The sequence below is a fragment of the Psittacula echo genome (genome assembly GCF_963264785.1).
Source record: "Psittacula echo genome assembly, chromosome: 5".
Classification (NCBI taxonomy): domain Eukaryota; kingdom Metazoa; phylum Chordata; class Aves; order Psittaciformes; family Psittacidae; genus Psittacula; species Psittacula echo.
In genome coordinates, this window is record NC_137739.1 from 88,971,331 (window position 1) to 88,996,161 (window position 24,831).

At 56.3% G+C, this 24,831-nt stretch overlaps 1 protein-coding gene across 1 annotated transcript in view; it reads left to right on the forward strand.

The window, feature by feature from the left end:
• Positions 1-2,691: 2,691 nt before the first annotated feature.
• The window catches only part of NUP160 (nucleoporin 160), a gene marked incomplete at its 5' end in the record, with an annotated part of 30,927 nt that continues 8,787 nt past the window's right edge, over positions 2,692-24,831 (forward strand). The window contains 20 exons of the mRNA XM_080619532.1: positions 2,692-2,894; positions 3,675-3,885; positions 6,960-7,182; positions 7,673-7,751; positions 8,675-8,789; positions 9,472-9,630; positions 10,409-10,486; positions 11,220-11,317; positions 12,150-12,234; positions 13,193-13,261; positions 13,549-13,632; positions 14,920-15,090; positions 15,207-15,306; positions 16,881-17,046; positions 17,635-17,750; positions 17,855-18,015; positions 19,921-20,054; positions 20,374-20,444; positions 22,241-22,400; positions 23,005-23,074. Coding sequence (XP_080475658.1) covers positions 2,692-2,894; positions 3,675-3,885; positions 6,960-7,182; positions 7,673-7,751; positions 8,675-8,789; positions 9,472-9,630; positions 10,409-10,486; positions 11,220-11,317; positions 12,150-12,234; positions 13,193-13,261; positions 13,549-13,632; positions 14,920-15,090; positions 15,207-15,306; positions 16,881-17,046; positions 17,635-17,750; positions 17,855-18,015; positions 19,921-20,054; positions 20,374-20,444; positions 22,241-22,400; positions 23,005-23,074 — 2,553 coding nt within the window. The remainder of the gene's footprint in view (positions 2,895-3,674; positions 3,886-6,959; positions 7,183-7,672; positions 7,752-8,674; positions 8,790-9,471; positions 9,631-10,408; positions 10,487-11,219; positions 11,318-12,149; positions 12,235-13,192; positions 13,262-13,548; positions 13,633-14,919; positions 15,091-15,206; positions 15,307-16,880; positions 17,047-17,634; positions 17,751-17,854; positions 18,016-19,920; positions 20,055-20,373; positions 20,445-22,240; positions 22,401-23,004; positions 23,075-24,831) is intronic.

Here is a 24,831-nt window from a genome sequence, read left to right on the forward strand (position 1 = left end):
ACCCCATAGAGTGACCCCCATCACCACCTATGCTGGGGGACCGGAGGGGACACCGGGGTGGCACTGGGGGGGCACTCAGCTGCCCGTACCCGCTATGGGGGGAACACTGATGCTCCCCACGTGATGGGATTTGCAGCCGCCGCATCTCGCCCCCGATGGCCACCCCCGGCTGCCCTAATCCGCTCAGGATTACAGCACCGGCCCCACGTCACCGGCACCGCGGCCGCTCGCCTCGCACTCGCCACCCCCTCCGGTGGGGATTAGCCCTGACCTTCACCCCCAGCCCCATTGCAGGGCACAGGGACCCCTCGGGGTGCCGAGCTGGATGCGGCCCCTGGGTGCTGCCCCAATGGGGTGCTCCCATTCGGCTCCAGATTGTTGGATCCCCAAAACGGATCCGTTTCCACGGGGAAACCGAGGCAGGAGCCGGGGCTGCTCCGGACGTGGGGAGCGGGATCTTCCCCGTGGTGCGCATTCCAGCGGGGAACGCAGGGCACAAGGCACGGCCCGCGGTGCTTTCCCAGGCCCCGGCACAGGCAGGGCCGGGGGTGCGGAGCCGAGGCCAGCCCTGGCAGAGCCATATAAGGGCAGGCGGTTCCCCGTTTCCAGGCGTTTTCCAAGGATCCCAGCGCTCCCTGGGAACGGGGAAGGTCGCTGCGGGCTCCAGCGCAGCTGCCGCGGCTCGGCGCGCCCGGCGCTCCCGGCCCCGGCTGGCACCGCGGGCACCCGCTGCTGCTGGCACCGCTGCCCGCAGTGCCCACGGATGGGGTCCTACGTGGCCAACGGGCACGCAGTGCCGGCAACCCCGGCCCCACAGGAGGATGGGGGTCCCGCATCCCAGCCCTCGGGGGCACCCCATGTGCCACAGCCGCTGTCCTGCGCCCCTCGGATGGGGCTGGGGTCCCCCCCCAGCCCCATGGGTGCCTGCTCTGATGGCTCCCAGCACCCCCAGGACCCGCTGTCCCCTGGGACCCACAGCTCTGCCCCACTGCTCACCAGGACCCTCCACCCCCTCCAGCACCCACAGCTCCTGCCCCGCTGCGATTCACGGCCTTGGGCACCCCGGAACCCACAGCTCCCATCCCATGGGGACCCACAGCTCCTGCCCCGCTGAGGCACACAGCAGCAGCCCCACTGGCACACACAGCACCGGGCCCCACAGCTCCTTCCCGCACAGACCCACGGCAATACAACAGCTCCGGCCGCACCGGGACCCACGGATCCTGTTCCACGGGGGTGCGATGGATCCCACCCCACCGGTACCCACGGCACCGATGGGTCCCGCTCCACCGGGACCGACACCGACACCGGCACCTCCCTCCCGTGTCCCGGTTCCCGCCGGCGCGCTCCCGTTCCCGCGCGCCCCGGGCCGGACTCACCGCGCGCCGCCGCCGCCCCGGCCCGTCCGTGCCCGCAGGAAGCGGCGGGAGAGCCCCGGGGGCGGGGACTGCGGCCGCCCCGCCCGGGCTGCCCCGAGCCGACCGGCCCCGCCGCGCATGGGGAGCGACCGGTACGGGCCCGGTATGGGGCCAATACAGCCCCCTTTACAGTCCTGGTACGGTGCCGGGTACCGTCGAGGCGCTGGTCCTGGTACGGTGCCACTATGGTACCAGTGTGATGCTGGGCATGGTCCCGGTACGGTCCCGGTACAGTCCCAGTACAGTGACGAGCACGGACCTGGTGTGGTCCCTGTATGGTACTGGTACGATGCTGGCGTGGTGCTGGGCACGGTGCCAGTATGGGGCTGTCCTGATATCGGCCCAGTACAGGGCTGGTGCTGTCCCAGTGCGGTCTCAGTATGGTCCCAGTATTGAGCTGGGCACGGTCCAGGCACTGTCCTGATATCAGCCCAGTACGGAGCTGGTACTGTCCCAGTGCGGTCCCAGTATGGTGCTGGGCACGGCCCTGGGATGATCCCGATACGTTCCCAGTGCCCTCCCAGTGTGTTTCCAGTGTGGTGCTGGGCACATTCCCGTTTGGCCCCGGTACAGTCCCGGGGTGCCCTGAGTGTGATGCGTGGGGACCCACCTGGGCACACTGTGGAGTTCTACCGGTGCCACCGGCCATGGGGCCACCAGCGCCACGGGGCAGATGTGGGGCACCTCAACTGAGCCCCATACCCAGCACCCTCTGTCCCGTGTCTGCCCTTTCCCTTGCCTGATCCCAGCTCCATCCCCTGCCCCATCTCCCCATCACAACACGGGAGCCCCAAAACTTGGGTACCACCTTGTCCCCGTGGACCCCGTAGTGGCCCCTCCCCAGCCACCCCCAAATTCCCCCCTTTCCTCTCCTCAGACACCCTTCCCCATTCCCTCTCCCCAAATCCCTCTTCCCAAACCTGTTCTCCCCATCTTTTCCCCAATCCACACCATTCCCTCTCCATAGGCTCCCCATATCCCCCTAAACCCCCTTCCCCTTTCCACAGACCCCCCCAAATCTCCCTCCCCTTTCCCTCTCCCCATATCCCCCCACATCCCCATTCCCTTTCCCAGAACCCCCCATATCCCCCCAAATTCCCCCTTCCCTCTCCCAGACCCCCCCTTTTCCATAGCGCCCCGTATCCCCCCGACCTCTCCCATCCCGCCCGCCCACTAGGGGGCGCCGCCACATTGCCCCCCCCTCCCCCCCCATATCCCGTCCCTCCCTTCCCGTGCCGCCCTGCGCGGCCGAGGCGGGAAGGCTCCCGGCAAGATGGCGGCGGCGCTGGCGGCGCGGAGCTGCCTGGAGCTGAGCGCGGCGGCGCGGGGCCCGGTGCGGCGGGTGCCGGAGCTCGGCTTCACCCCCCCGGGCACCGCCCCCCTGCCCGCCGGCCGCTACGGGGACAGCGCGGGCGGCTTCTGCTACCGGGACAGCGCTCAGCTCGCGGCCGCCACCCGGAACCGCTTCGTGAGGTGGTGAGTGAGGGACCGGCGGCCTTGAGCCTGCCAGGGATGGGGCAGCCACAGCTTCTCTGGGCACCCTGTGCCAGTGCCTCAGCACCCTCACAGGGAAGAGCTTCTGCCTAAGAGCTCATCTCAGTCTCCCCTCTGGCAGGTTCAAGCCATTCCCCTTGGCCTGTCCCTACAGGCCCTTGTCCCAAGCCTCTCTCCAGGTTTCCTGCAGCCCCTTTAGGCACTGGAGCTGCTCTCAGGTCTCCCCTTCAGGAGCCTTCTCTTGTCCAGGCTGCCCCAGCCCAGCTCTCTCAGCCTGGCTCCAGAGCAGAGCTGCTCCAGCCCTTGCAGCATCCCCGTGACCTCCTCTGCACTCAATCCAGCAGCTCCACGTCCCTCTTGTGCTGTTGCCCCAGAGCTGGGGCAGGGCTGGTCCTTATCTCCATCCTGAACTTGCCCTGTTTCAGTTTGAACCCGTTACCCCTTGTCCTGTCACTGCAGTCCCTGATGAAGAGTCCCTCTCCAGCATCCTTGTAGCCCCCTTCAGACACTGGAAGCTGCTCTGAGGTCTCCCAAGCAGCTTCTCTTCTCCAGCCCCAGTGTTCTCAGCCTGGCTCCATACGGGAGCTGCTCCAGCCCCTGAGCATCCTCGTGGTCTCCAACTGCTCCATGTCCTTCTCATGCTGAGAACCCCAGAACCAGTGTTCAAGTGGGCTCTCACAGGGCAGAGAGGCAGGATCCCATCCTTCTCCCTTTCTCTTTTCCCAGGGATACCCTCACCCTTTCCCTTCTGTGTCCCCTCAGGACCACCTCAGGAGACACCGTGGAGCTGGTGGAGGAGTCTCTGGACGTGAACCTGCTCCACAACGCCGTGCGGCTCCGCATCCATGGCTGCCCCCTGCTCCCGGGGGGGGTGCACATCTGCGAGGTGCAGAGCCACCTGGTGCTGCTGCTGCTCACCGGGCAGACCGTGCACCGCCTGCTGCTGCCGCACCCCTCCCGCTTGTACCGCAGCGTGAGTACGGGGGCATCCTGCCCCCCCCCTCCTGCCCCCCCCTCCTGCCCCCCCCCTCCTGCCCCCCCCTCCTGCCCCCCCCCTCCTGCCCCCCCCCCTCCTGCCCCCCCCTCCTGCCCCCCCCTCCTGCCCCCCCCCTCCTGCCCCCCCCCTGCCCCCCCCCTCCTGCCCCCCCCCTCCTGCCCCCCCCTCCTGCCCCCCCCTCCTGCCCCCCCCCTCCTGCCCCCCCCCTGCCCCCCCCCTCCTGCCCCCCCCCTCCTGCCCCCCCCCTCCTGCCCCCCCCCCTCCTGCCCCCCCCCCTCCTGCCCCCCCCCCTCCTGCCCCCCCCCCTCCTGCCCCCCCCCCCTCCTGCCCCCCCCCTCTCCTGCCCATCACGAGCTCTCAATGAAGCCTCTGAGTGTGTTATAAAAGAGCAACAGCCTTGATATGCTTCTCAGTGTGGGCATCAAGTGCTGCTACCTGCTGGGATAGGGTTCATTTGGGCTGGGATAGGGTTCATTTGGGCTGGGATAGGGTCCAGACTCCCCAAAGCCCCCTTCCCAATCCGCATACCTCCTTGGGGTACATAATCTGGACTGGACAGGGTTAGTTTGGTCTGGGACAGGGCCCAGACCCCCTTAAGCCACCTCTTCTATCCTCATACTTCCTGCTGGGACAGGGTTCATTTGGGGCAGGGCAGGGCCCAGACCTCCCAAAACCTCCCCTATTATCCCATACCCCATAATTCCTGTTGGGAGAGGGTGAATTTGGACTGGGATAGGGTCTAGAATCTCCAAGATCCCCTGCCCTGTCCCTATATCTCCATATTTTGGGCTGGGACAGGGTTCATTTGGGGCAGGACTGGGTTCATTTGGGTTGGGATAGGGTCCAAACCCCCCAAAGCTCCATCCCCTGTCCCCATACTTTCTTCCAGGACAGGGTTCATTTGGGCCAGCACAGGGCTCAGACCCCCCAAAGCCCCCTCCCCTATCCCCATACTCCATGCTTCCTGCTGAGACAGGGCTTCTTTGGATCAGGACAGGGTTAATTTGGGCTGGAACAGGGCCCAGACCTGGCTAAGTCCTCCTGCCCTATGCCATATCCCATACTTCCTGCTGGGACAGGGTTCATTTGGGCTGAGATAGGGTCCAAACCTTCCAAGGTCCCCTCCCCTATGCCCATAGTCCATACTTTAGGCTGGGACAGGGTTCATTTGGGCTGCATTCTGGTCCAGACTCCACAAAGCCACATCCCCTATCCCCATAGCCCATTCTTCCTGATGGGACAGGGTTCATTTAGGCCTACAAAGAGTTAACTTTCACCCTAGTAGCTTGCGTGGTGCCATGGTTTGGATCTGTGACCAAAGCCCTGTTGATAACACACTGAGAATGTAACCTTTGCTGAGCAGTGTTTGTGCAGCCTCAAGGCTGCGTCTGTTCCAGGCACTGCTCCCTCCATGTGAATAGATTTGAGGGTTTGCAGTGGTTTTGGAGGGGCACAAATGGGAACATGGCCTGAGATAACCAAAGGGATGTTCCTTGCTGTGTGACATGCTCGGGAATAGGAGGGAAAAGAGGGGTTCTGGGGGGTTGGCCGTTGTTTGCTTGAAAGCTGGCTGTGTGTTGGTGTGTCCAGCCTTTGGGAACCTTGTGTTGTTTTCTCTTCTTGCCCTTCACTTCCTGTTCCCTTCCCTGGGAGGGTGCTGAGGCCCTGGCACAGGATGCCCAGAGAAGCTGGGGCTGCTGTAATTGGGGGTCAAGATTAAAAAGTGATTGTTTTATAGAACCCCAGCTTGGTTTGGATTGAAGGGATCTGAAAGCTCCTCCAGTCCCAATCCCTGCCACAGGCAGGGACCCCTTCCACTGGAGCAGCTTGCTCCAAGCCCCTGTGTCCAACCTGGCCTTGAACACTGCCAGGGATGGGGCAGCCACAGCTTCTCTGGGCACCCTGGGCCAGCGCCTCAGCACCCTCACAGGGAAGAGCTTCTGCCTTATCTCCAACCTGCACTTCCCCTGTTTCAGTTTGAACCCATCACCCCTTGTCCTGTCACTCCAGTTCCTGTCGAAGAGCCCCCCTCCAGCATCCTTGTACCCCCCCTCGAGACACTGGAAGCTGCTCTGAGGTCTCCACGCAGCTTCTCTTCTCCAGGCTGAACAGCCCCAACTTTCCTAGCTCCATGGTGGGATTTGCACCCTGGGCTGGAGCCCTGTGGTGCTCCCAGAGGTGCAGATTCTGCACTGCAGTTTCTTTATTCTCCCAACCTTTCTGGTTGGATTTCCTTATGGATGTTTTCAAGTGCCAAACTCCCAAGTGCTCTGATTCTTGGCCAGCTGCAGTGAGCGTGTTCATCAGCGTGGGGTAGCTCCCTGTGTGGAAGTGAAAAGTAATGGGAAAAAGAGTTGGATAAGGACAGGCAGCTGGAACTCTCTCACTCTGGAGCTGACGTACTCAGAGATTGTAGACGTCACACTTGCAGCAGTGTTCCCAAACCTGAGGGTGTTTCACATCCCTAGATCTGGGGACGCCAGATTTGTTCGTAACCTGCCCTCTGCCCACAGCCAGGTATAAAATGCTCTTATTTCACTTACAGGATGGTTCTTATGCAAAGTTTACATCACATTTACCCGTTTGCTGTGGCTTTTCCCTCTGGTGTCTGTTTCTGGTGTGTCTTATGAGGTCCCTTTCCTTTGTTGGAGAGCTCTTCTCTGGCTTTAAGAGTTCTAGAGCTTTCCCAAGAGCTGAGGCTGTGCTGCTGCAGAGCTGCTTTTCATGCTTCTCTACCAGCATTTAGCTATGAGCTGTCTTGAAGCAGCTGATGGGCTGTGGGGCTGCTTTTGCAGGTGTTAAGGTGTATGAGGGAGGGAGCAGCAGGGTCTTCTGCTGGGAAAAGGCAGGTTTGGCAATCCCTTTCGTACCTGCTCCTATAGAGCAGTTGTGGGTTACCAGGAGTGGTGCTGATGGCAGTTCTCACTGGACCAACCCATTTTGTCACCCAACAGCATCGCAGTTGTCGTTCCACATGTGTCTGGTTGTAGTTTCTGTGCCTTGCGTCCATGCGTGCTCAGGCTTTGTCCTCTCTGTGCTTTCCCATCCAGGAGCTGATAGCAGAGAGCCAGATGCAGTCGGTGTTTGCAGACATTGGCAAGACCAACTTCAGAGATCCTGTGAATTACTGTGTGATTCCCAACGTGCCAGGCCTGGCCTCCAACTCCGTTGCCTCAGCAGCATGGCTCAGCAGTGAAGGGGAAGCTCTCTTTGCCCTGCCCTCAGCTGCAGGAGGGATCTTTGTCCTTAAGCTGCCTCCTCACGATGCACCAGGTAAGGAACAGGACCGTGCTGCCTCCTCCCTGTGATACAGGGCAGCTCATCCCCTCTCCTTGCTTTCAACGTTGGACAAGGGCCTGCAGGGACAGGCCAAGGGGAATGGCTTTAACCTGCCAGAGGGGAGACTGAGATGAGCTCTTAGGCAGAAGCTCTTCCCTGTGAGGGTGCTGAGGCGCTGGCACAGGGTGCCCAGAGAAGCTGTGGCTGCCCCATCCCTGGCAGTGTTCAAGGCCAGGTTGGACACAGGGGCTTGGAGCAAGCTGCTCTAGTGGAAGGGGGTCCCTGCCTGTGGCAGGGGTTGGAGCTGGAGGAGCTTTAAGGTCCCTTCAACCCAAACCAGTCTGGAGTTCTCTGTTTATTAGATCTTTATTCCACACACAGAAGCTCTTCTCCATGGTGCCTGTGAAGCCCCCCCACTGGTGGCACTAAACAGTTTGTTCATGAATGCTTCATGTATTTCTTTATATCCCTTTTCTTCTGAAAGGAGCAGTTTCAGTTGTGGAGCTGAAGCAGAGCTCAGTGGTGCAGCGGTTCCTCACCGGCTGGATGCCGACAGCCATCAGGTCAGTGTCTGGTGATGAAGAAGTGGACCTTGTTCTGTCTTTCCCCTCGCGGGGAGCTTCCAGCTGAAGTTAAAGACAGGCAATTCACGTCTATAAATGCTCTGCCAAAAAAAGGGAGCTGGGTCACAGGACCCATCGTGAGACGGAAGTGGGGACTTGAGCCCTGGATTAGCTCATCTTAACAGGGTCCTGCTGATGTGGTGTCTGTCTACAAATGCATGATATCTAGTAATTGGCCTCCAAGGATTTGCCCAGGATATGGCTCATGGCCAGAGGAGATTAGGGATTACACCAGTTGCATGTCCTTGTTCCTGACCAGCAGAGGTTACATGTGGATGACGGGCTCCTTGTTCAGCCTGGAGAAGAGAAGGCTCCTTTAGGGGAGACCTTGGAGCAGCTCCAGTGCCTAAAGGGACTACAGGAAACCTGGAGAGGGGCTTTGGACAAGGGAGGTAGGGACAGGACACGGCATGGACATGGTGTGCAGGCTGGGCTTGGTGTTGGACTGGAGTTGTTGCTGTCTCAGTTGATATCTTGGAGCACGCAACCAAATTCTAAGCCCCATAACTTTGAAATGGGAGCAAGTCCTCCATGCCCTGATTGACTTTGAGCATCAGTGGTGTGTTGCCTGGGGCTGTTCGGATCCTTGTTTCCCTCTGGACCCTTTGCTCACATTCTGCCAGCACTGGGCTGGGGAGGCCAGGGTTGCACTTTGGCTCTACCAAAGCAGGCCAAGAACTGGTTGTTACTGGTGCCGTGGTCTCTTCTGCGCCTTGGACACTGACCTACACACTCCTGAAGTGCTGCTCTCTCCTCCTGATCTCACCCCACTGGTTTATTGGTGTTATAGAAACCCTGTGCCTCAGATCTCTGCAGTAGCTTTGCTTTGCTTTGAAGCTGTTGAAACAACTTCTGTGTTTCAGAGGTGACTGCGGCCCCTCGGACCTGCCCATCAGCCTCTCCGTGCACTGCCTCGATCACGACGCTTTTCTCTTTGCTCTCTGCCAGGACCATAAGCTTCGGATGTGGTCCTATAAGGTGAGCAAGGCCTGGATTTGGGGGACCAGCACCTTCCATCACCACTCGGGTGACAGCCTGAGGCTTTAGGAACTGAGGCTGAGTGGTTGGTGTCGGTTTCATCGGCTTTACGTTGTCACTGCAACTTCTAGACCCACAGATTAGGGACAGGTTGCGACGTGTTGTGGTGTGGGTTTGTAGCTGGGGTGGGTTTTCTCTACATGCATAGGGTAAAAGGCGATGTTAAGGTGTTTATGAGCATAGGGAAGCATGCAGGAGGGCAGGCAGGAGCTCTTTAAGTGCTGAGGAGGTGCTCCCGAAGGATTTTGTTCCTCTTTAGAGGTGCTAAGAGCATCTTTGTGACATGGCTGCATGTCAACAAGAAGTTAATAAGCAAAGCTTCAGCTCCTGCATGCCACTTGCTCCAAATGTGAGTGCCAGAGCTAATGGAGCAGCACAACTGCTTTCACGGCTCATCTGCACTGGAATGTGTGTGTTAAAGGAGGGAGGGGAAGCTTTATCCTACGTGCCTGAGCAGAAAGCACAGGAAGGACCTCTGTGGGTCAGGCACACATAGGGATGCTTTGCTCGCATCCTTTAGGGGAAGATCTGGGCAGAATTTGTGGAAAACGAAGGGAAAAGAGCAGTTTTTCAGTCCTGACCCTTCCCTGAGCTCTTTCCCTGCCACCTTTTCCCTGTGCAGGATCAAACGTGCCTGATGGTTGCAGATCTGCTGGAGTTCATGCCGGTGAGCAGGGACCTGAGGCTGGCAATGGGGACCAGCCACCGCCTGCGGCTGGCCTTCTCCCCATCCCTGGGGCTTTACCTCGGCGTCTACATGCACACGCCCAAGTGTGGGCAGGTATGGAATGATGGGTTCCTCACTCTGAGGGCATCTTTCTTGGGCGGCATGGAAATAGATCATTCCTCCTCGGATTTGGGTCTGTAAAGCAAGAACTAGGGCAAAGTTTCACGTGTGACCCTCTGGAGAGAGCAGTTCTTTGTGAGTAAAGAGTTTGGCTCTCCAAGCACTGCAGGATACACGTGCCCTCATCCTGGGAGTGGAATTCTCTGTGTGACTGCACTGCTCTGGGAGTGCTTGTTCATTTGTTCACCTCCTATTCCAATAGGATCCCAAAAGCACGGATGTGCCGTGGGAAAAGGGAAGGTCCGTGAGGAGCTCAAAGGGTGGAACTACTGGTAGGATGTTTACATCAGGCTCCTGGGAGCGTGTGGACTCATCCCTGTGTTGCCAGACATTGACTTCTTGTGGGGAATGATATATTTAGCTGGACAGGAATGACAGCATGGAGCGGTCTCATCTGCTGGACAGCTTACCCTGTCCATTCCCAGGGGATTCATATACGTAGCAGAAGTGGTCATGACTTTGCTGGCTCTGGTAAGAACACACAGAGCTTGGTGTGGAGCAAGCAGCCTGAGGATTTGGGGCTTTGCCACCATAGTCTGCTAAGTCAAAAGGCAGGTAGAAACCCTTCAGGTTCAGGTTGAGGTGTGTGTCCTGCCCTCAGCCCTGCAGGGGTGCTGAGTGTAGCATCAGGTAAGGAAAGGGAGAGATGAGCTTCCTGGTGATGTGCTGCTTATGGATCCTGTAGCAAATGCCTCACAAGGTGTGTTTGTAGTTCTGTGTCTTCCAGCTGGTGAGCACCGAGAGCAACCGCTACAGCCTTGACCACATCTCCTCGCTGTTCTCCTCCCAGGTGAGTGCAGGGCCCAGCTCCCCAAAAGGCACCAAGATGAGAGGGAGCGTTGGTCACTGAGTGAGCAGGGGCTGGGGGAGACTGGATGGAGCAGCCTGAGGAGAAGGACTTGGGGTGTTGGATGAGGAGCAGCTCCTCATGACTTGGCTTCAGTGTGCGCTTGAGCCCAGAACCCCCCTGTGTGCTGGGCTGCACCCCCAGAGTGTGAGCAGTAGCTCAGGGAGGGGATCTTGCCCCTCTGCTGTGCTCTGGGGAGACCTGAGAGCAGCTCCAGTGCCTAAAGGGGCTGCAGGAAACCTGGAGAGGGGCTTTGGACAAGGGCCTGTAGGGACAGGCCAAGGGGAATGGCTTTAACCTGCCCGAGGGGAGACTGAGATGAGCTCTTAGGCAGAAGCTCTTCCCTGGGAGGGTGCTGAGGCGCTGGCCCAGGGTGCCCAGAGAAGCTGTGGCTGCCCCATCCCTGGCAGTGTTCAAGGCCAGGTTGGACACAGGGGCTTGGAGCAAGCTGCTCCAGTGGAAGGGGTCCCTGCCTGTGGCAGGGGGCTGGAACTGGGTGATCTTCAAGCTCCCAACCCAAACCAGGCTGGAATTCTGTGATCCAAGTGTGAATAAAACCTTCCCAAGGCCTGCTTAAACAATAGGAGGGACTATTTTGCTGTTTTGTTATGTCCACACGTCTCTGCTGACCTTGAATTTAGGATAAGAAACTAAATGCACTTTCCCTCTCTTGTAGGAGACTCTCGTTGACTTTGCCTTAACCTCCTCAGAGATCTGGGCGCTGTGGCACAACGAGGAGAACCAAACTGTTGTGAAATACATCAACTTTGAGCAGTGAGTTTCGGTCCTGACCTGTTGCTGTTGGTCACATTGGTCACCCCAGGGCGGGGGGGAACTGCAGGAGCAGCTTCACGTGCTGCTCATTAAAGCACCACTTGAGCTCCTCATCTCCTGTCCTGCTGTGCTGACTCAACTGTGTGGAGATGCAGCGGGTCCTGGTTCCTCCCGTTGTGCTGTTTGTGTCACATCCGCTGCAGCGTCCTCCTGCAGTGCGTATTCCCTGGATTTTTAGTGTTCCGGGGGTTGTTCTGTGTAATAAAGCCATGGCTCAGCTGCAGGAATGTGAAAAATGTGGAAAGCCAGGCAGGAGGCTTGGGGGCCACGGAGGCTGCTGTGAGGGTGGCAGAGGAAGGGCTCTGCTTCATCAGCACCTCCTTCAGACCAAAACTGCCTGATCTGTTCCATGAAAGGTGATGTTTTAGGGAGATCAGTGATGTGGAAGCATCATCCCTCCCTTTGTAAAGCAGAAAGGGAAGGTTTGGTGCAGGAGAGTTAAAGACTGGGGGGGGAATGCTGTGAGTAACCAACTTCAGGCAGAGGAATCTGATGGTTTTTGTGAAAAAGAGCCACTTGGTGAGCACGTGTGATGGGGAGAACACTGATGTTAAGGAAGGAATCCAGCCTCTGCTGTTAGCATAGGGCTGGGAATGCCACCATTAAGCCCTCTGGCTCAATCTGTCCCTTGTCACTAGCCCAAGCTCCTGTTCCCAGCTCCCCAGGGTTATGATCCCTGTACAGTCCACAATGGCTGGTGGAACTCAGAGGTTTGGTTCTGGTGGCTGCTCCTGTGTTGGAGCTGATCCTGGGTTTTATGGTTGTCTTCCAGGAACGTGGCAGGCCAATGGAACCAGGTCTTTGTGCAGCCGCTGCCTGAGGAGGAGGTGACAGTTCGACATGACCAGGACCCCAGGGTGAGCACAATGTGAAGCAGCTACAAGAAGTAATGGAGCTTCTGTGCCCAGGAGAGCATTGAGCCAGCTCAAGTGGACAAATTACATTGATAAAGACCTAAAATTACTCCAAATGAAAGGGGGCAACCCTGAGCCTCTGTTAGTGCAGCATTAAATCACTGAGCGTGGTGACGAAACCAGTTGAGGGATGAGGAGAATTTCAGGTCAGTCAAGAGAGAGCCTTCAGACAAGATGTGTGAATAAACAAGGTCTGGAGTGCGAGGGAAGCAGGGATCCATACGGGAACTGCCAGGGGGTTGGAAGGGGGGAGCTTAGGGGAGGGTGTGGGTGTGAACTGAGGCAGATCAGGGGACGAGCTTGGGAATGGGAGGAAAGTAAACTTGGAGCATTGTGTGCAGTTCTGGTGTCCTCAACATCAAAAGGACATGGAACTGTTGGAACAAGTCCAGAGGAGGCCATGAGGATGAGCAGGGGCTGGAGCACCTCCTGTATGGAGATAGGTTGAGAAAGTTGGGGCTGTTCAGCCTGGAGAAGAGAAGGCTGCGTGGAGACCTCAGAGCAGCCTTCCAGTATCTGAAGGGGGCCTACAAAGATGCTGGGGATGGACTCTTCATCAGGGACTGTAGTGACAGGACAAGGGGTAACGGGTTCAAACTGAAACAGGGGAAGTTTAGATTGGATCTAAGGAAGAAATTCTTTACTGAGAGGGTGGTGAGGCACTGGAATGGGTTGCCCAGGGAGGTTGTGAATGCTCCATCCCTGGCAGTGTTCAAGGCCAGGTTGGATGAGGCCTTGGGTGCCATGGTTTAGTGTGAGGTGTCCCTGCCCATGGCAGGGGGGTTGGAACTGGATGATCTTAAGGCCCTTTCCAACCCTAACTATTCTATGAAAGACCAGAAGCAGTGTCTTCGATGGCTTCCCGACTCGCGTGTTTCTTTAAAGTGGGATCTTTTTGCAGGAAACCTACCTGGAGTATCTCTTCACACCAGGCCGCTTCAGCAATGCAGCCATCCAGAAGGCTTTGCAGGTTAGTAGAGGGCACAGCAGGTTCCTGGGCTTCCTTTCCATTGCCTGTTCTGACTCTCAGCCCCCCATAGAGCTGTTGCTCAGGATATATCCCCTCAGCTCTGGCTCCTCCAGGACTGCTGAGGGCAGAGCAAAGCAGCACACGGTGTCCTTGCAGGATTATGACCACTCATCCCTCAAAGCACTGGCTGATGCTCTCACATCTGCTGGATGTCAGTTGATGCTGCTTGAACCTCAGGGAAGCAGCGCTTTGGCTTTAAAGTGAAAGTTTACTGTGCTGCTTTCCAGATCTTTTCTCAAGGAGCAGAGAGACACATGGATCTGACGTGGGATGAGTTAAAGAAAGAGGTTACCTTGGCTGTGGAGAGCGAGGTGAGATGTGCTGGGTTGCCTCCTGTGATGTTCTGTTCTTACATCTGTTGTTGTGCTGGTTTGGCGAAGTTAAATGAGGTGAAAAGTGACCCCAGGCCTTGCTTTGTCCTTTGTGTCTCCAAATGAGTTGTGTGAAAGTACAAATCTACATCCTTCCTGCCTGCCTTTTCCATTCCCTCCTCTGCTTTGGAGGCCTCTCTTGGTGTTCTGCTGTTGCGTTCTGAGTGCGCTTTTCCAGAGCCCATGGAACTCCCCGCATGGGGATGCTCATAATCACAGAATCCCAGACTGGTTTGGGTTGAAGGAAGCTTAAAGCTCAGTCCCCCTTGGCCTGTCCCTACAGGCCCTTGTCCCAAGCCTCTCTCCAGGTTTCCTGCAGCCCCTTTAGGCACTGGAGCTGCTCTCAGGTCTCCCCTTCAGGAGCCTTCTCTTGTCCAGGCTGCCCCAGCCCAGCTCTCTCAGCCTGGCTCCAGAGCAGAGCTGCTCCAGCCCTCACAGCATCTCCATGGCCTCCTCTGGCCTCGCTCCAGCAGCTCCAGGTCCCTCTGGTGCTGCTGCCCCAGAGCTGGATCAGGACTGCAGGGGGGGTCTCCCCAGAGCACAGCAGAGGGGCAGGATCCCCTCCCTGAGCTGCTGCTCACGCTCTGGGGGTGCAGCCCAGCGCACAGGGGGGTTCTGGGCTCAAGTGCTCATTGAAGCCGGGTCATGGGGAGCTGCTCCTCATCCAACACCCCAAGTCCTGCTCCTCAGGCTGCTCCATCCAGTCTCCCCCAGCCTATGTCTGCTGGGAATTGCCCCAAGCCAGGGTCAGGGCCTTGCCCTTGGCCTTGTTGAACTCCATGAGGTTCACATGTTCCTGCCTCTGCAGCCTGTCCAGGTCCTTCTGGATCTTACCCCATTTCCTCCAGCATGTCAACCCCATCACACAGCTCAGCAGCATCAGCAGACTCACTGAGGGGTCACTCAATCCCACTGTCCATGTGTGCAGCAAAGATGTTACAGCACCGGCCTCAGTACCAACCCCTGAGGAGCTCCACTTTATCTAAGCTTGTGTTGTAAAGTGTTCCTGTGGGCTTTGTTCCCCTTGCTGTTTGCTGTGTGATTCACTGCTGTAGGCAAATACTGGTATTTTGACAAGAAAGAGAACTGTAACCGGTGTTTCTTAACCTTAACCACCCAAAGATGTGACACTGGTCATGAGGGACAACACAGCAGCTTGAACACTACCATTTACCTCTCTGCTTCCCTGCCTGTATCCACCTGAAGTCTCACTGTGTGTCCTCTTAGTTCCAGGGCAGTGTGACACAGTACGAGTGCTCCCTGGAGGAGTTCTGGCAGCTGCAGGTGGAATTCTGGTCCAAGTTCTATGCCTGTTGCCTTCAGTACCAGGAAGCTCTGTCGAGGCCCCTGGCCCTGCACTTGAATCCCCACACGGGCATGGTGTGCCTGCTCAAGAAGGTGAGGCTGGTGCTGGTGGCTGTTGGGCTGCTGGGGCCACCTTGAAGCTGTGATGTGCATGGGGGGATCTGGCTGAGTCTTGGGGAGCTCCAAGAAGGGCTTTCTTGTCTTCCTAGGGCTCCCTGTCTTTCCTCGTGCCCTGCTCCTTGGTGGACCATCTCTATCTCCTCTCTAATGAGCACCTCCTCACAGAGGACGACGCTGCCATCTTTGATGGTAAGTGGGGAGCCTTGAAGCTTTTCACTGCTGGAAGCTGCACATCAGGGAAGCTGCAGGCAGAGGGATGAGGGGCTTTCCGTAGGAGTCCCTTGAAGACTCCATAGTTGCTTGCATGGAGAAAGTTGTCTTATTTTGGCATTTGTAGGGGGTTTGGTTTTGTTTTGCCACTGTGCTCACAGCAGGACATAGAAAATGATGTCAAGGCTGCAGGGCTGCTGTGACTCACTGCAGATACCTTCAAACTGGTTAATCTTAGGTTACAGACTGTTGCTGGGTGACAAGGACCTGCATTGGTGGATCCTCTGCCCTTTTAGCTTTATAAGCTACCTGTGGAGGCTCTGGTTATCTGCTGCCCTCTTCATGCCTGCTCTCTGTGGGGCTGAACGTGATCCCTGCTTAACCTTAACTCATTTGGGTGCTTGCTCAGCTTTGCCATCCTCACCAAGAGCTGTAAGATCTGCTCTGACTCAATGCAAGGAGTTCTCTTCTGTAATATTCCCCAGTCTCTGTGTCCTGGTGATGGAGTAAACTCAGAGATTATAGATAAGGAGGAAACTTGTGATCATCTGAGCATCCTGAGCTCAGCACCCAGTGCTGCAGACTTAGTTTGTCATAGAATCGCAGCCTGGTTTGTGTTGGAAAGGAGCTTAAAGCTCCTCCAGCTCCAACCCCTGCCGTGGGCAGGGACACCTTCCACCAGAGCAGGGTGCTCCAAGCCCCTATGTCCAGCCTGGCCCTGGGTTCAGTGTTTTGTATCAGTTTCCTGTGTAAGCTCTGGACAGGGATTATCCCGTTTCTTCTCTGGGAAGCCAATACCAGAGCGTGCAAACTCTGTTGTTAATATTGTGACCACGGTGCCCTCTGTGCTTTGCTGGCCTGGGAATGACGTTTCGCCAGGAAAAAAGCAACGGAAAATGTTACCTAAGCTCCACTTTCGTGCTCGAGTGCCTTTTCTAAGAGGAGTTGTCATCCATTTGCTCGAGCTATTTTGGGACCTGAGGGAAGGGAAGGGAAGCTGGCCTGGGCTGGCGCTGGGAGGCTTGTGGTGCCTGCTTTGTCTGCTTCAAACTGCTCCCCACATGGGTTTGTAAAAGCACATGGATGCAGGATTGCTCTGCAAAATGGGGATTGAGACAGGGCTGAGCTTTCAGCTCCACTCTAAGAAGGCAAAAATCCTCCCTGGGCTGTTGCTGCAAGTCGGGAGCTGCTGTTATTAGTGTGTGCTCTGCGTGGCAGAGCCAGGCTGAGCTTTTTGCTCCAGGCTGGTTTTTGCTCTTACACTGCACTAATGATTTCCTTTCAACCTGTGGCTGGGAAGAAAATCCCTTGGAGGGAATTTCCCTGCTTTATTGTTGCATCGCTGGCTTTTACTTTCCAAAGAATAAAGCCCAAATCTTTCCCTTGTCAACTCCTTAAGCTGTAATTTGGCCTCGTCGTTAGGGAAGGGTCATTTTAACATGTGGGACTGAGACCAATGTGCTGCTAGGAGCCGAACTAACTGGGTTTTGATGGTCCTCCCACCTTCCCTTTGAAATCTCTTGTAAATATACAGTTAGATTCTTTCATTACAGATTTGGAGATGTCTCGTGATGTTGTCTGTCTTGTCCAGTGCCTTCGCCTGATCGGAGAATCAATTTCCATGGAAATGGCTTTCCTCATGGAAATGGCCTGCTCCCGCCTCCAGCCTCCAGAAAAGGCTGCAGAGCAGATTCTGGAGGACTTGATAGCTAATGACACGTAAGGAGATGCTTTTGCAGATGTTCCCCTGTGGGGACACTGAGAATGCCTGAGCAGGGACTGCCTGGAGCCATCCTCCATCGGCATCCAAGCTCGTTGGAGCTGTATGGGCTCTCCCTGTGCTACGAGGGACTCTTCCAGGTCCCCTCGGAGATGGGAATGTGGGTGTTGGTGGCGTTAGCAGGGTCTTCCCTCCAGAACCCCCTTAGTCCTGCTTGGAGCCCTCTAGGAAATAAATGCTGGTGATCCTCAGGTGAGATAAAGAGGAACAAGTTCCTGTTAGGTGATTATTGTAGTGTGGAAAGCAAGTGCCTGCAGACACTTAGGGAGAGGTCAGAGCCTTGGTCAAGCCCTGTGGTTACTGTGCTAACCTCCTGGAACCATTCCCCTGTGGAATGCCAGCTATCTGCCTGCTATTTCCTGGTAGCCTGGGGGAGTGGAATAAATAGACCAGTCCCTGCAGGCACTGTAATAAAACTCCAAGCCAGAAGAGGTTTCCCATCAGGAATGTCCAGGCTGATGCAAGGAGGAAAGGGAGACCTCTCGAGCTTAAATCTCATGATGATGATGATGATCTCCACTTTGCAGGGAGAATGTGATGGAGGATATCCACAGCAAACTGCAGGAGATCAGAAACCCCATCCATGCCATCGGAGTGCTCATCCGAGAAATGGACTACGAGACAGACGCTGACATGGAAAGAGGTGAAAGCTCTTCAGCCGCACATCCAGGCTGGGCAAGCAGCAGCTCTGCAAGTGTTCTTGTCGGTCTGGTTCCTGCTCTATAGCTGGGTGGTTTTCTCTTCCAGCTCATCCCCTAAGTATGCGCCTGAACCTCACCCAGCTCTATGGGAGCACTACCGCTGGCAGCGTGGTTTGCTGGGGGGTGTGTAAGGTCGCCACCATCCGCTTCCTGATCTGTCGGGACCTGTTGGTCCTCCAGCAGCTGCTCCTTCGCCTTGGAGATCCTGTGAGTACAGCCCTTGGAGCTATTGCTCTGTGTGCTTTGAACTCGGGGATCTGGGCTCCTGCTGGTGCCAGTCTCCCAGCTCTGTCTCTTCCCGCAGAGCATTGGTTGAACCGGCCCCAGGCTCGGGCAAGCCCTGTTGGCTTTTGTCATCCTAAGCAAAGCTCACGCCCCAATTCCCTCTTTCCATGCTGAGCATCCAGGAAGCAGGAATTAAACCTCTTCTGTGGGAGAAGGGCATTGTTTCCAGCCTCCCATCTGAAGCAGCATGGCCTGAGCACGTACAGTTCTCCATCTCTTCCCCACCCGCACGCCAGCACATGCGATGGCAGCGTCACAGCATCAGTGTTTACCCACAGGCCATGGGTTTGGCCTCTCCAAGGCTGTTCCAGTCAGTGCAAACAGCCCCCGTGATGGGAGCTGAGTTTGTGGTCATGGACTGGGCTGGGTCCATCCTGTTGGGCATGTGGCCACGTGAGGGAAGGTGCTGAGGGTTTGGGTGGACGCAGGGATGCGGAACGAGTGCCCAGACAAAAGGGAACGTTGTTTAAACTCACACTATTTACCTTGGAAACATGGCTGCAGGAGCTGCTTGGTTGAAAAGTCCTTCTTCCTGGATAATCATCATAGAGTCACAGCCTGGTTTGGGTTGGAAGGAAGCTTAAAGCTCCTCCAGCTCCAACCCCTGCCACGGGCAGGGACCCCTTCCACTGGAGCAGCTTGCTCCAAGCCCCTGTGTCCAACCTGGCCTTGAGCACTGCCAGGGATGGGGCAGCCACAGCTTCTCTGGGCACCCTGTGCCAGCGCCTCAGCACCCTCCCAGGGAAGAGCTTCTGCCTGAGAGCTCATCTCAGTCTCCCCTCGGGCAGGTTAAAGCCATTCCCCTTGTCCTGTCCCTACAGGCCCTTGTCCAAAGCCCCTCTCCAGGTTTCCTGCAGCCCCTTTAGGCACTAGAAGACTGTTATAAGGTCTCTGTAATCATAGAATGGAGTCATAGTATAGTTTAGACATAGAATGGTTTGGGATAAGGTTGCCCTGGTAGCATTTAAAGCACGTTGCAAGGTGTCCTTCTGGAGCCAGGCTCTCACAGACCACATGTGCCCTGCTGCTTGCTCACTCAGGAGCTGTTGCTTTGCCACACTCGTGTCCTTCACAAGCCTGGACTCTTTCTCTTTGGTGTCACGAAGCCCTGGAGCGTGCAGGGATGCGACACTGGGGCAGCAGGACTGGGCCCTTCGTGGTCTCTGCGGCAAAGTGGTTTTGCTCGTGGTGGTGGGATCGCACCTTTAGTGTTTGCAGGCTGGAGAAGCACTCGATGCACACACAGCTTTGCTTGTTCACCTTTTCCCATGGGGTTTGGGCCACCAGAATGGTTAACTCACCCCTGTGTCTAAAGTGATACAGGACATTTGGGTGCTGGAGAGGGACTCTTCATCAGAGCCTGTAGGGACAGGCCAAGGGGAATGGCTTTAAGCTGCCAGAGGGGAGACTGAGATGAGCTCTTAGGCAGAAGCTCTTCCCTGTGAGGGTGCTGAGGCACTGGCACAGGGTGCCCAGAGAAGCTGTGGCTGCCCCATCCCTGGCAGTGCTCAAGGCCAGGTTGGACACAGGGGCTTGGAGCAAGCTGCTCCAATGGAAGGGGTCCCTGCCCGGGGCAGGGGTTGGAGCTGGAGGAGCTTTAAGGTCCCTTCAACCCAAACCAGGCTGGGATTCTATGAATTCAGCACTGTAATCTGTGACTGGGTTATTCTGGCTCATACAAGGGTCCTGCTGGTTTGCTGGTGGTTGAGTTCCCTGCTGGGCTGGTGACCTCTGTGGTGCTTGCAGGGGGGACAAGCAGGGCCTGCCCCTAACCCCATTGATCCTTCCATTGCTTTTGGTGTTCCAACGCCTGTGCTTTGCTTGCAGTCGGTTTTGGGAGGGGGACAACTGTTCCAGTCCCAGCAGGACCTGCTGCACCGCACCTCTCCCCTGCTGCTCTCCTATTACCTGATCAGGTGGGCGAGCCAGTGCCTGGCCTCCGACGTCCCTGTGGACACCCTGTAAGTCCCTACCCTGCTCATTCTGCCTTTGATTGTAGATTCCTGCTAAAGCCACCTGAAATGCCCTTCCTGGTATGAAAAGCTGGTGGTTGCTGTGGGAGTATGGCTCGGGGGGGGGTCAGGTTGTGCTGGGGAAGGGTGGGTTTGCTCCTGCTGTGTTTTGAGCTGACTCCTTGCCTTGTGCTCATTGTGTGAGGTCTCCCTGTTCTGGGGCTGTTGCCTTCTCCAGCAGTAGGAGTCATCCGAGCTGAACAATGAGCACAATTAAAGCAGGAGGCGTTTTGTTGTCTCTTCACTGATGGCTTTTCTTCTTCTCCAGGGAGTCTAATCTGCAGCATCTCTCTGTGTTGGAGTTAGCAGACACCACTGCTCTAACAGCCCATAGACTGGGTAAGACAGCACTTCAGCAGCGCTGGGCCTCTGTTATTTATACCTCTTGCACTCTGAAACACTTCGTGCATCCTGCAGCAACCTGAGAGGAGGATGGAGCCAGGAGGGGCTGGACTCTGCTCCCAAGGAACAAGGGATGGGACAAGAGGAACCGGCCTCAAGCTGCACCAGGGCAGGTTTAGATGGAGCTGAGGAACAGTTCCTGCCCCAGAGGGTGCTCAGGCATTGGAACAGGCTGCCCAGGGCAGGGCTGCAAGGCACCGGCCCTGCAAGTGTTCACACACTGTGGAGATGAGGCCTCAGTGCCATGGGTTAGGGGTGGCCTTGGCAGTGCTGGGGTAAGGATTGGACTGAATGAGCTTGAAGCTCTTTTCCAGCCTGGTGGATGCTGTGATTCCATGATTTATCCCACAGCAACCAGCAGAGGCAGCTCAGGGAAGCACGGGGATGTAGAAATACTTCCCCAAAACACGCTCGTGCTTCCAGCTGGGTGCAGTTTAGTCCTGAGTGATGCTCACAGCTGGTACCTCGAGGGCGAAATCGCAGCTCATAAATCATTCATGTTTCCATAGAATCCCAGACTGGTTTGGGTTGAAAGGGACCTTAAAGCTCCTCCAGTTCCAACCCCTGCCACAGACAGGGACACCTTCCACTAGAGCAGCTTGCTCCAACCTGGTCTTAAGCACTTTTGGAAGTCTCACTGCAAAGACATACACTTTAGGTTACTGTTTTGGGGGTGAAATCCTAATGGGGGAGAATATAAAGCAACCTCATGAGGATGATGTGTGCCTTGAAGTGGTTACAGAGGGAAGTGGCGAGCAGGGCACGGGAGAAGAGGCACCAGTAAGAGCCTGCTGTGACTGGTCTGCACTTGGAGGCTGAGCTGCTTCAGGGGGAGCAGGGAAAGGCAGTGACAAACAGGCAGCAGTGCCACGTGTGAGGGGCTGGGAGCTGGGGAAGGATCCCTTCCACTTCATGGGAGCCCTTTGGGGCATCGTTGTGAGCAGACTGTGACCTCTGGAGTCCAAACGCTCCCTGAATGAGCGTCTCGGGCCAGGAGGCACTTTCTGCCTCCATGTAAATGTCAGGGAGTGAAAGGAAGGTTGAAAACATCCTTTGTGTGTGCCAGGCTCGTGGGCTCGCTCTTGGCCTGCTCATGAGGAAAGTCCTGTTTGGCTGCTGTGGCTTGAGGGGGAAAGTATGTGAAACGTAGGGAAGGCAGAAAGGAGGTGGCAGCCTGCGGAGAGGCATTGGGAACAGTTACTAATGGGAGCTGGGAGTGCTGGAATGAGGAGGGAGGCATCTGAGCAGAGCCAGATAGCCAAATCAGCACTGCCTCCACCCTGCCCTGCAACACACAGCAGGGAGAGCTGCAGCTGGCTTGTGAGGAGAGCAAGGAGAGAAAGAGCAGAGCCCTTTGTTTGCATCTCATAATGGAGCTGTGGTTAATAAACATCGCGCTCCGGGGCTCTTTGATCTCCTGCTTCTGACTTCAGCAAGAGAAATCCAAACCCAACACATTTGGAGCATTGAACGTGCTTTGTTGCTTGGCTCTGACTTCGTCTGTGAGCGGCAGGGTGCAGGCAGGCTCTTGGGTCCAGGGATGGTGCAGAGCACAAGTGTGATGGGGAATGGCTGAGGGACCTGGGGGGGGGTTCAGTCTGGAGAAGAGAAGGCTGGGGGGGACCTGATTGCTCTCTTCAAGGTCTTTTCCAACCTGGTTGATTGCATAATTCCATGATTCCATGTCTGCTACAGGCCCTCTTCTCAGTGTTCCTTTAACCTGTCTGTTTCAGTATCCAGCCCTCAGACAATCGTGGAGCTGTTCTTCCAGGAGGTAGCCAGGAAGCACATCATATCTCGCCTCTTCTTGCAACCAAACACCAGCTTGGCTGAAACAAGCTTGAACTGGCCCCATCTCATCACCGCGATAGTGGCTGACTTCCTGCCGCTCCTGTATCCTTGCCTGTGCTCACTGTAACCAGGAGGATCCCTAAGGCATGGAAGCCCTGAGCCCTTGTGTGGAGGCTCCGTATTGTCCCATTTCTGAGGCTGAGAGCATTGGTGGGTCTGTGGAAGGAGGGTTGGGGCTAGCAGAGGGGTTAAGGTGCTGGGCTGCAGAGCTCTCAGGGGCGAAGTTGGCCACCTCTGCCATCTGCAGCTCCAAAATCCATGTTTTCCACATCCAGATTTCCAAGGGAAGCCTCCTGAACAAGTGACTGTTGTTGGTGTTAATGGGATTTGTGGGTATTTGAAGATTTCGCCCCGTTTGGGTGCACAATAAAGGATTTGAGCTTTGACTTTAAGCCCCTGAGCTCTAGGAACTTGCCTTGGCCAGGGGAGACTTGGAAGGGGAGCAAGAGCTGGGCAATTGGGGATTAGATGTGTTAATGGTTTTGTTTCATATGGATAAATCTCATTACAGAATAATGACTTGTGTAAAGAGAGGTTTAATCTTCTCTCCTTTCCCTCCACAAAGTGAGCAGGAGAATCAAGCTTTCAGATCTGTTCTCTGAGCATTCCAGCCTGGATTGTCCTCTGTTCCTTAACCTCTGCTCAGATGGCCCAGCAATCCCAGCTTCCTATTCCCGGAGTGCCTGATGGGGAACTGTCAGTACACCCAGCTCCAGGTGAGTGCTTCCTGCTGGCTCCGGGAGCTCAAAGGGGAAGAGCAGTGAATGCAGTCGGGGGTGTCCATCAGCAGCAGCTCTGCACCTTGTGTTACCCCTCTGCATCACCCACAGCGAGCTCTACACAGCCACTTACCTCTCCCTGGGAGAAGCCACCCAAACCATCAGCTTCCCACTCACTGGAGTTTGTTCTGTGCTCCCCTTGGTGCTGCTCTCTGAGGTCAGATGTGAGCTGATCTTCCCAAGAGCTCCTCTCCCACATCTCCCTTACGGAGATGATGGGCTGGAAGTTTGTCCTGCACCTGAAACAGGCTGCAAGGAATGATCCTTTTGGGGAGTGGAGAATGGTTTGGGTTGGAAGGGACCCTAAAGCTCCTCCAGCTCCAACCCCTGCCACGGGCAGGGACACCTTCCACCAGAGCAGCTTGCTCCAAGCCCCTGTGTCCAGCCTGGCCTTGAACACTGCCAGGGATGGGGCAGTGTCTCTGTTGCAGCTATCACAGCATTAGTGCAGTGAGCAAACCGCAAGCAGCAAATCTCTTCCATCTCCCTCATGCATCTGTCTTGTTCCGTGCAGTGCCCACCTCTGCTCACAGAAGGGTTTCTGCTCAGTATCTCAAATCTGGACAATGCCACAGGGAGTTTGCTGGGGAATGACTTGAAATGCTTCTCTGATGCTTTCCCTTTCTATGTTTTCAAGACAAACCCAGGCAGAAGTGCTCAGGATTGCTCCCTACCCTTCCCATGGAGGAGTTCAGCCTCCCAGGCCTTCTCTCCCTGTGTGCAAGGAACATCTTGGTGGGGCTTGGTTAACTGGCACAGTGAGCCCTTAGTACAGCAGCTCCTGATGTGCCCACATCCTTTCCTGTGCTGCCCTTCCAAATGGGTTGCCCACAGGGCTGGGGGTTCACAAGGCTCTGTCTTCAACCCAAGTGCTGTTCCAGGAGGACTCAGCTATGCCTTTAATGTCCTTAGTAAAAACACAGCTTAAGAAGCATCCATCACCTTTCCAACCCCCTCGGGAGCAGGAGTGGGCTACTTTGCCTCAGGTGCCTCTGTAGGCTGCTGTATTTCAGGCCACTGTTCCTCCCTCATCTCCTGTGTGCTCCCCAGGGGCTGGGTCCTCGCGCTCCAGTTGGGAAGCTCACGATCCCATGTCTGCAGCTCCATGTGACACGTTGCTGAGGCCAGTCCTTGAGGCTGTGCAGGCTGCTCTTAATGAGATGCTTTCTCCTGTGCTTTACAGACCCTTTTCTTCTCCCAGCCCCTTTCCACCTGGGGGCTGAATGACTTTCTTTTGTGCTCGTATTGCCACCGAGAAGAATGGCAAATCTGCTTTGGAGGCAGGAAATGCCAGCATGGTTTGGGCATCTTCCTTCTCCCTCCTTTGAATTGCCTTGCATTGCTTTCGCCTCACTGGTGGCCCGCCTCGAGGAGGTACAAGAGGCTTTTATCTCTGCAGGAGCAAGCTCTTCCTCCTCCCCACTGCCTTCTGTTACACTTGCTGATCCCACTCGGTCACAACAACGTGGATTAAGTGCTTTGACCTCAGGGAGCTAACACCGGCTTTGCACGCAGCGCGAGCATCGTGACCCAAATAGAGGTGGCGATGCAGGAAGCACCCTGCCCAGGGAAGGCCTAGTAACCAAAGCAGTGCCCTGGGACGAGGGCCAGGCCTCTCCTTGGGGCTGATTCTGTGGGCCAAGCCGTTGAGCAAGCTCAGGGTGGGATTTATCTGCTGGAGCTGGCTAACCTGG